The 10,580-nt window shown below is 28.7% G+C and overlaps 1 protein-coding gene across 1 annotated transcript; it reads left to right on the top strand.

Moving 5' to 3' along the window:
* Positions 1-9,175: 9,175 nt before the first annotated feature.
* Positions 9,176-10,252, top strand: LOC111035839. The gene is made up of 3 exons (XM_022317630.1): positions 9,176-9,490; positions 9,575-9,739; positions 9,821-10,252. Exons 1-3 carry the CDS (start codon positions 9,194-9,196, stop codon positions 10,250-10,252), a joined length of 894 nt encoding a protein of 297 aa, XP_022173322.1. The 5' UTR covers positions 9,176-9,193.
* Positions 10,253-10,580: the final 328 nt, after the last annotated feature.

Here is a 10,580-nt window from a genome sequence, read left to right as displayed (position 1 = left end):
GTAATAATAAGATATTGTTTTCATATATGTCATTAAATTACTTCCATATTATATTAAAATAAGATATAACATAGATCGTAATTGTTTGTTTGATAAATTATAATGTTAAGGGAAAAAAATGAAGCGTTCGATTGGAGAATGATATTGCAAATATTTTGAACCACACTATTACAATGACATAACCACAATGTAGTACAATACATCAGTATGTCAATTAACGTTATTGTTATTGACGCGGTAACTGGTAAGTATTACAAAAAATGACAATTATAATAATTATAAGTGTACTAGTGTACACGTATAATATCAGACAAGTAGGTACCCGTGTTCAAAGTACATTTCCCGGATGCAATATTTTTGACAGAATACTTTTTTTTAAATTCAAATTTCAGAGTTAAATTTAATATTTTTAGTGAATTCATTGGATGTACTAAAACATCTTTGTTATATATTTTATATTTATCTATATGTAATGGTCATTCCTATAATTATTAAAATTAAATCATATTTTACTAGTATATTATAATACGAATCTATGTTCTGTACAGGCCTACTACCATGTGAATTGTGATGTGCAAACTCAAAAGTTGTGTAAATTATCCATTGGTTAGGTTAGGTTAGGACCCAACTGTTAGGTGACCTAAAATTCACGTTAACTCTGTAGAGTTAATTAACTGTAAAATACGGATCGGATTCGTAATTAACCAATATAAGATAATTGTCTACAAAAATATTTTGAAAATATAAATGGAAGTCAGTGGTCTCACTGTTCTCAGTATTTCGGATAAATGATGAGGAAACGTTTAGACCTAAATATGCCTTAATCCATTGTTAATTCAAAATGTGTGCAAGTTTGTATTATAATTTCGACGTAAAAGGCGTTGTTACAAAATCACTATGCTGTTGGTGGTCGTGCGATAATCTATTTACTAATTCGAATTTATTCAACAAATTATGCCCGCAGGGCAGATATTCGACTTACATAATATGGGGTGCAACTGCAATAACACAATTATTATTATAATGATATACACTTGATCGTGGAAAAAGTTTACGGCTGGGTCTCGGCGCATGAACGTACGCGGCTTTTACGCGATGTTTCCGAATGTATGTTTAAGCCTTAAACATAAGATACATTGTGTGTATATAATATGTACCACATACGATATACAAGTATGTTCGATTTAATGGTTAACGAAGTGTGCGAATCGGCCGCTGGATATATAGGCACACGACGCAGGTGTGTTTATAACGAGATTTCACGATGAGTCACGGTGACGTCGATTATATTGGCGGCGGTGTGTCTGTCTCTCCGTCTCTTTCCGGCTCTATACCATCTACTAATTCATTCGGCCGCCGCGGTCCTGCATTAGCTTATTCCTGCCCGTTCTATGCATCGCATACATACCTACTCACGTCTATTCGCCTCACACGCGCACACACCCCGCCGCCGGCTTGTAGGCTGTAGGCTGATTTTGATATTTGCATATTGTATAGTGCCCCCCCCCGCGTTATTCCCCGCACATTGTTGTTCGATCAAGAGGTAATTTGAGAATGTAAATTTCTGCAAATCATCTCCATGCGCGCACGCTCACCACCGCCAAAGGGTGGTTGAAATAAATAAACGGAGAAAAAAACTGATCGAGGAGTTGTTGCGTAACATATTAATTATGCATAATATTGACATTCGCATACTTAATTTTATGTACCTATAGTTCTAAAGTTGTAAATTTCTAAAAATACCTTAAGTATATAAACAGTCCGAGCGTGCACGAGGCTCGTTCGAGTAGTATTTACGCATCTTTCACGTAACTTAAACATACGAACATTACGAACACATCACTTACAAGTGTACTACGACAAGATATAATAATATATATATATATATATATAATATTTGTTTTACAGAGTTTAAGTGTATTAGCATATTAGGTACTCGGCGTATTACCCATATAGTACCTATACATAATATTTATAATGATTATTTCCAGAACTATATTATGATTAAAAACAATAATGCATCACAAACTCTGTACTTTAGTCATTATCGATGACGAGTTACGCAGAGTTAGCAAGAAAATTTTTAACTTCAGTGTCGGGAAAAAATCAATTATTTTTCTAGTATGGGATTTGGATATAATAGAATATAGTATATCATTTATTTTTCAACAATATATACATCAATAACCTAAAGTTATAATAAATAAGTTATTTTATATAAATTCTATTTATGTTGCTTTTATTCAAAATGACATTATGAATTTGTTTTAATAGTTACAAATACTTACAATACATTTTTAAAATATTATAATATTAATTTCTACTATTACTAAGGTCTACTATTACTAATTACTACTTATTAGCATTGACATAATATTAATAATTCGATAAATATATATTTATTACATTACAAACCTTTGCTGTAGTTTTAAATAATAAATGGTTCAAACTACTAATTCAAAATATTAACAAAAACTAACCAACTGGGTCATTAATAATTATTTACCTATATAGTTATATTTTGTGAAATAATATCGTTATTGCACTATTTAATTGATAAACGAAATAGACAAACCATAAATTAGCCTAACAACGTCAAGTAGATCCTAAGTTTTTTTTCCAACCACTTTTACACTTGTAAACTTTTTTGGAATACCTGTATTATACTGTAATAGTGTAGTATTATACCGATTGACCACTGGTCATAAATTCATATTACATTATATTATGATTGTTATGCGTTATGACCAACAATCATTTTTGTAACACGAGATTTTTATCAAGACGAATATTATATATTATTATTGAACAAGAATAAACTTAAAGAAAAATGTGTAATTGGAATATGACTTTATTTGCATGTATACAGTATAATCTACAACTCTAACGCATTACCTTTATGTTATTTTGCAGCTATATAATTTAATTAGTTCTTTAATATATTATTTATATTTAGAAAATTTATTTGATTGAAAAATATAATAAAAATCATACACGTATAAATGTGTTATGTAGTAGTATTTTACATAATACAAGTATCTATCGTAAAATATAAACTGAGTTTGATCTAAATTCTAAGTACCTATTCATGTTTTGGTATTGTAGTAACAAATATTGTTATTTCCTTTATAATATGAAGCATTTTAAAATTTAAATACATATGGTAAGCTCATTCTGCTATAATGTTTATTACATCTATCATTCAATTTATTTACTATTGCATCTATATTTTAAAGAGGATAGGATACACTGAATATACATGGAAAATTAGTAGTTGAGCATCCGATACAGCTAGTATATTTTTTAATTGACAATGCACCCGATTACAAATAACTTTTTGCAGCTGCAGTCTTCACGGTCAATAAATCGCGTTCGAAATTCTTTATTATACAAACCTAAGCCTTTTAATGACAACTTCACAGTTCTTTTAGTCACAGTATTTTTTTCACGTTGACGTCACCATATCGTTTCGAATGCATTTAAACGTTTCAAAGTTTTAATTAAACATCGTCGTTTCAATAGGTTGAATTCTTTGGGGTTGTTTAACAATTGACATTTCTTTGTACAAGTAATTTTTATACGTATTACTTTAGGGGTGCTCGTTGAATTTATATTATATGTATGTATTCGGCTCCCCCGTATACGAACACCATAATAATTATTCATTTAAAATTCAACACCACTCTAACTAGGCGCATTGTGCCTATTTACCAACCGTTAGAATGCATTTTATTAATTTAATTACCCATATGGGGATGCCACATCAATGACTTGCACACAATTTTATTGTGAATACTATTCTCATATAAAATACTGCAGAGTCGGCAAATATTTATTTTTTTCATTTTTTTGTTTTGAAATCTCGTCATAAATACATTTAAAATTGTATTATTTTGCACATTAAAACATACATAAAATAAAAATATACTCTTATTACTCATGGTATTAATATAATACATAGTGCATAATGTATATTAAAAAATATGTATAATATTATATTAAATTAAATATGTGGTTCTTTAATAAAACATCTGAAAAAGAACATTTGTCATTACTCATCATTATATGCTCTAACGTGTACCTATATAGTATTATGTGGAATCAATGTTACCACTGAAAATAATATATAGTATCAACAGATCAAAGAAATAACAGCCATGGTACCCTTTATACATAAAAATATAAAATCAAATGAATATTTATTTTTAATCACCATCACACTCGTTAATCGTTATGTAAGCCCATTCAAATAACATACAATAATGGTCTTTGTCTAATGAATAAATTTCTCTGTTTATTTATTCTTGTACATATTCTACTCGCTTGAAAAAATATACGTTATGATGAAATATCATTAACATACATATTATGATTTTAAGATTTAATTTACATTAAGAATATTAATAATAATAACAACATTTTTTTAATAACTTTAGGTTGGTATTACATAAAGTTTAGATGCTTAAAATGATTTTCATTACATGTTAAGGGTGTAGGAATTTTTAATTTATACTACATACTAGAATGCATTTTCTTTGGACTTAAGTCAGTTGCGTAATATGGTCATGTGTAACATACTATTTAAATAAGAGTATTTATCACAAATGGTTATAAACGAAAATAATTATTTGTAGTTATCATAATTAAATTCAGGTATTTTAACTCTACTCACGCAATACATGTTATATACTTATATGATATTATATATGAACTTAGAACTATTAAATAATATAGCAAGAAAAGTATGTCTATAATCAATCCTCCCTCCCCTATTTTTATAAGAAATGTCAATAACTGTATCATTGTATCAACTGCAGGATACATTATTGTAAATATTTATAAAAAGATTAAGCTTTGCTACAGAAAGGAGTATCAATATGTATAAATGACTTGTACAAAATTTGAATTATCTATGCTTATATAATTTTTATCATCAATAAGATATTCCTAATTAAAAAAAAAAAACATAGACTCTTCAAACATTTTAAACCATCAGATTTTAAACCCAAAATATGTTGTATGAATAATATTAATGTATGAAGTATAAAACTGTTAACTAAATACAAACTGTTGATTCACTTTGATATAATAAATTACATAAATATGAATATTATATTATATCATTAGGTATAAAATTAAAATGTTGAGAACTCAGGTAGTTATTCTGCTATACAGTAGGTGTCAAGTGTACCCTTGATTGAATAAGTCACTGTTATGGATGTGTTAAATTTGAATTCAATGATAAATTATTTCATACGAAAAACGATTCTGAGTGGGGCTGTGCATCAGTCTATATCTCTAAGGATATATTATTATACATTTATATTGCTAATAAAATGAGAAAAAATAGGTTGGGGTGGTTTGTTAATATTATGAGGAGAGGTTACTCAAAGGCAGTGGAAGTTGCTAAGAAAATACATTTTAAAGGAAAGATAGAGAAAGACCGAAGAAAAGATGTACAGAATAGAAAATGATATTAAAATAGCTAGTGTAAGGAAATTAGGGATAGGGGACAGAGGCATATGGAGCTATAGCACAAGGGTGGCCAAACCCATAAAGTTGGGAGTGAAGGGTGAGAATATGAATAAGATATTACTATTGCCTATAAGTAATTTATTTTTCTATTAATACTACGGTCGGTTAACTAATTTTTGCAAAAAAACGAAACACTTGTGTTGTATACTTATATGCATAGTAATTATTATTATAATAATATAATATGATTAGCTGTTAATCTGTTATTAACTTATAAGTCAATACCGATTTAACACGTATTAACAGTGCAAAAAGTTTTGTGGCTTAAAAACCTTAAAATTAATCTAAGAACTTTGAAAATTTCACTGAGTGTAGTAAATAGTAAATAATAATATACGTAGTAACAAATAGTTTTAACTCCCCACGAATAATATTTTTTGAAATACAACAAAATAAACTTAACATTTATTTTCCGATTAATATCCTATTTCGTTTTAAATTTCTATATTAACTTATGTGGGATCTTGTATTAAGTTTTCAAGATTATTAAACAAGACAAAAATTATCATCAACACTTATTCTAGTTATTCTCATAATTTAAATTCAACATTAATAAATTTCAAAACTTTATAAATAACTCGAAATTAAAACAAAATATTTTGAAAATCTCATTCTGATGTATTAAAAATAATAGATAAGTAATAACTTATTTTTTTAGTTTCTACGCTTAATTTTTTTTGAATAATTACAAAATAACCAACATTTTTAGAGAATAAATCGTTATGACACTTTTGAATGGTGTCCAATATCTTCACCATTTGAACTTTAATCGCTCATAAACATTGATATGGCTAACGCTCATCTTTTTTTTTAATTTCGAGTAAAAAATACTATAAGGAATTATGTATTGCATTTTCAAAGTTTAGGGCTTAAAATTGAAAATGTTGTGAATTTTTAAAAACAAAATATCAATTTTATACCAGAAACCACCCATTTAATAACACGTTTTTTAAACATTTTATGTTTTGGTATAAGTAAGCTTATGGTGCTTATAAGATGTAATGTTTAACTATTATTTTCAATTTTATAACTTTAATTCTAATTCTATATTAAAACCATGAAATATCATTAAAATTAATAAGTTTATATTTGCTTAATTGTACCAATTACCTGCAATTAAAAATTAAGAAAAATTAAGAATACCCAAATTTAATGCTTAAAAAGATACTTATGTAAAATATGTATGTACGTATTACCATTGAAATGGTATATAATAGTTGTATAAGAATTGTATTGTTTAGAAAAAAAGGGTGGATAATGATCAAACAGTTTTAATAACTAGAGTTTGCAAAACATTACAAATTTGTGTGTACATAAGAAACTGTACCATTATATTCATGATGCATTATGAACTGTGAATACAATTGTCTATTTCTTTGCAGATCGTTCTGTTTTATTTATTCAATGATTTTTTTTTTTGGATTCATTAAAATCCAGGTTATAAAAAAACTGTTTTTGTGACAGGATAACCGATGGAGCACCGGCAGTCATTTATTATTTTTAGACATACCCAAATCTTAGGTACCTTCAAATCGACAAAAAGATTTACGATTATATAAATAAAAAAAGTTTATTCCGACAACTATCACGATTAATTATTTTCTGCGATCACTGCCTACGACTCTCAAGTCATTTGCAAACTTTTAAATTTAATTATATTTTAAATTTTAATTTAAAAACTATACTCGTATATACATGTATACATACACGATTATGTAGGCTTTATTTAGTTTATACTCGGTTATTTAATTCTACTTAATCAACGATTAAATTATATATATATATTGACGTAAAATTGATTTTGAATAATAAAAAATATTTTATTTATTTTTAATGTCCAATTACCTATTATTGTGTTTTGGTAAATTTTAGATCATAGTGATTGATATCACATACTATGTTTCGATTCTCATAAAAATTTGTTTTTTTTCAAATGATTTTTTAATTTTATTACTATTACTATATTATTTTAAAAATACTCATAACCTACTTTTAAATTAAAATATCGAAAAAAGCTTACGAGGGCCCTTACATCTAATAATATGTTTTCCAAACAATTTTATGGTATATAGACAATTCACTCTGGCTTAAAACATAACAGAGTTGAATAGATAATACCAACCACCTAGATATGCAATGTTGTATACTAATATGCATTAGTAAACCGGAGATAATAACACATGCAATTATGACGTTCTCATAAAAAAATATTTCCAATGCGATGATCAAAATAATACTTATGATAATTATAAGCTTATAACTTATAATTATGTAATTGTTGAATAATTATAATTAGATTAAAATATTTTCAAATAATACACAGTTTAAAATTATCTTGTACGAGTATATATTACATAATATTATGTATACTATGTCAAAAAGTGCGAGGCCCGGGTTGAAGGCCCTGCGTTAAGCTTAGGGACGGCCCTTGGTAAATATACTTACTAAAACCTACTCACGTATTACCGTTCTTTATGATTTGCTAGACTAGTGCCTGAGGATAACATCAATAATGACAACCATGAATACCAAGTGATGACAAATAGAACGCAAATACCTGCAAGTAAATACAAATGACGACGTTTTAACATCGCGTGATGTTAAGAGCATAAAAACGTCGACTGACGAACTGAGAATTACACGCTTTAGAGTCTTAACTCTTAAACTCAATGGAAAAAGGTTATTTAGACTGAAATCCTGCTAGGAAATTTATTTGTGTGTATAGGTTGTAGGCACGTGAACGAAAGACTTGAGTAAGTCGGTTCGATAAAACGGAACCGACACGATTTAAGTTTATCGCGGCACAAACACGTGAACACAGGTTTGTATTAAATGTTTGGACCAGTGCACCCAAAAATAAAAACAATAAAATAGATACATTCTTTTAAGAACACGAGGAGGACAGGTAAATTTTAAGTACAATACTACTTATATTAAAATATTAAATCAATCATTGAAAAAAATGCCGTCGCTGAATCAGATAAGATGTATAAATTGTATAAAATTCAAAAGAATATTTTTTATAACTACCAATTGATTTGTGATATATATGAAAAAAACATAATCATAAATATTACAAAAATCTTATTAACAGTTTGATAATACAGAAAATAAACCTGTGGGTAATATTTTATTATATTCAAAAACGTACAATTACATGTACTATTAAATAATATTATACTAGGAATAGTTAGCATTTAATACTTATTTAATAAAAACAATTCTTATTTCAAACATTATATTGTTAAACCTGTACTGAAAATATTACCTTTAAATAAATTACATGAATGGTTTTAGTTTCAAGGACATTTTTTACGTTTTATTTAATTTATTCTTCAAATTGTTATATTCATACACTGGTTCAAAAGTTATTTGCTATACAGTTATATTTGGTTGCAATGGAGTTCAAAGTATGTATTTATTTGTCACCAACATTTATTATTTAAAAATAATAAACAAGATAATTTATACATTATTTTATTTTTCATTAGTTTCACGAGTTTAATTATTTACTCATAATAGATAATCTGAAATCTAATTTAAATAAATATATAGAGGTACATTTTTTCTAATACATATTTTTATCAAAGAAATATAAATAAATAATTAAAATGGACACCGTGAGTATAAATTGGTTAAAAGGAAATATATCATACTTATGATGTTACCTATTGCGCAGGAAAATACAATTGATAATTGTCGATGCTACGGAAACCCAGCCAAAAAGGTTGCTGAACAAAAAGCTGCGCGTCCTCCACCTTGTTGTCCGTGTCCATGTCCCGCTGAAAAATGCAAAGTTACTTTACAAACTGTACAAAAGTTGGTCGAAGCAGAAAACAAAGATATTGAACTGTCTGAAGTTTTAGGCGGCATCACGATACTGGATGAACGAACACCGAAAAAGAAAATAATCGACATGTACGACGCCACGTCTAAAGAAAACCGTGAGGAGACCGTAAGGAACTTATATCATAATTGTTTATTCCACTGTAGACTGTGTTAAGTATTTACTCATCTGGTTAAATTATTGATATTTAAGGAAAACAGCGTAGATCCGCAGTATTTAGCGTATATAATGAGATCAATCGAGAACGGACTAAGCATGAAGACTGATCCGATCCAAGTTTACGAACACCTGTTTTCCAAAGGTAACCCCGACGCTCCTCTAGTAGCACTTGGTCCTACAGCAGCCATATCAACTGAAGTAAGGCGGTTTACATTACCCATTCACTGTTCAACGCATCACGCATACCAGTATTTACAATAATAATTGTTTTACGTGCAGGATATGGTCGTACCTCTTTCACCTCCAACCCTCATCAACGTGAAAGATCCGGAAATGGAAAAAGGCGCACGTCTGGACACTATTATTCCCAGAATCAACGTGGCCGTGGCAGAAGCGGCAGCAATAGATAATGTCGACGATTTGCAGGTATTGCTAGGAGGGAGTTTTCCCGACAAACAGTCGTCCTCAACCGATGACCAAGAGGCGCCCCGCAACATGTTGTTAGAAACTAAAGATCCCCATCAATCGGCGGCTGTGCTTAGGGGGTCTACGCCCCCTACTTGGTTCCCGGGCTACAACGTGGCTCTGCCGAACACTGCGCACCCGGCTTTGGAAACCGATCCAGAGGCTGTTCTGGATGAAGCTTGGTTTCACAGCCAGCCCCTGTCATTAAAATTAGAAGAGAAAGGCGCCAAGCTCATTGGGTCTTAGACATAAATAAAAATTCTACAATAATGTTAAATATCGGTGTTGTAAATAAATACATTTTTAAAAAATATAAGAAGAAATATAAACTAAACTCAAATTCGATATAATAACCAGATATTATTTGATATCTGTCCTGAGGGTCCTGTTATTAACCATATTATAATATTATAATATTCAATATCAAGATCAAACGAAAGCATAATATTATAGCCAAAACTTCAATTGCATTCATCGCTATACAAAACCAAAAAGTACCTACCTCGATGAATGATTCGATATTTGCTTAATTTTCTAGGTATTGAATTGTAATTAGTATTTATACAAAACAACA

This window comes from Myzus persicae, unplaced genomic scaffold (genome assembly GCF_001856785.1).
Source record: "Myzus persicae strain clone G006 unplaced genomic scaffold, MPER_G0061.0, whole genome shotgun sequence".
In the NCBI taxonomy this organism is placed as follows: domain Eukaryota; kingdom Metazoa; phylum Arthropoda; class Insecta; order Hemiptera; family Aphididae; genus Myzus; species Myzus persicae.
This window is presented reverse-complemented; position numbering and strand designations above follow the sequence as displayed.

Bases quoted from the DNA above. Each gene is read 5' to 3' on its own strand.
- LOC111035839 (XM_022317630.1), top strand. From the start codon at position 9,194: ATGATGTTACCTATTGCGCAGGAAAATACAATTGATAATTGTCGATGC. The intron at 9,491-9,574 runs GTAAGGAACTTA...TTGATATTTAAG, and splicing joins AAGAAAACCGTGAGGAGACC to GAAAACAGCGTAGATCCGCA. The intron at 9,740-9,820 runs GTAAGGCGGTTT...TTTTACGTGCAG, and splicing joins CAGCAGCCATATCAACTGAA to GATATGGTCGTACCTCTTTC.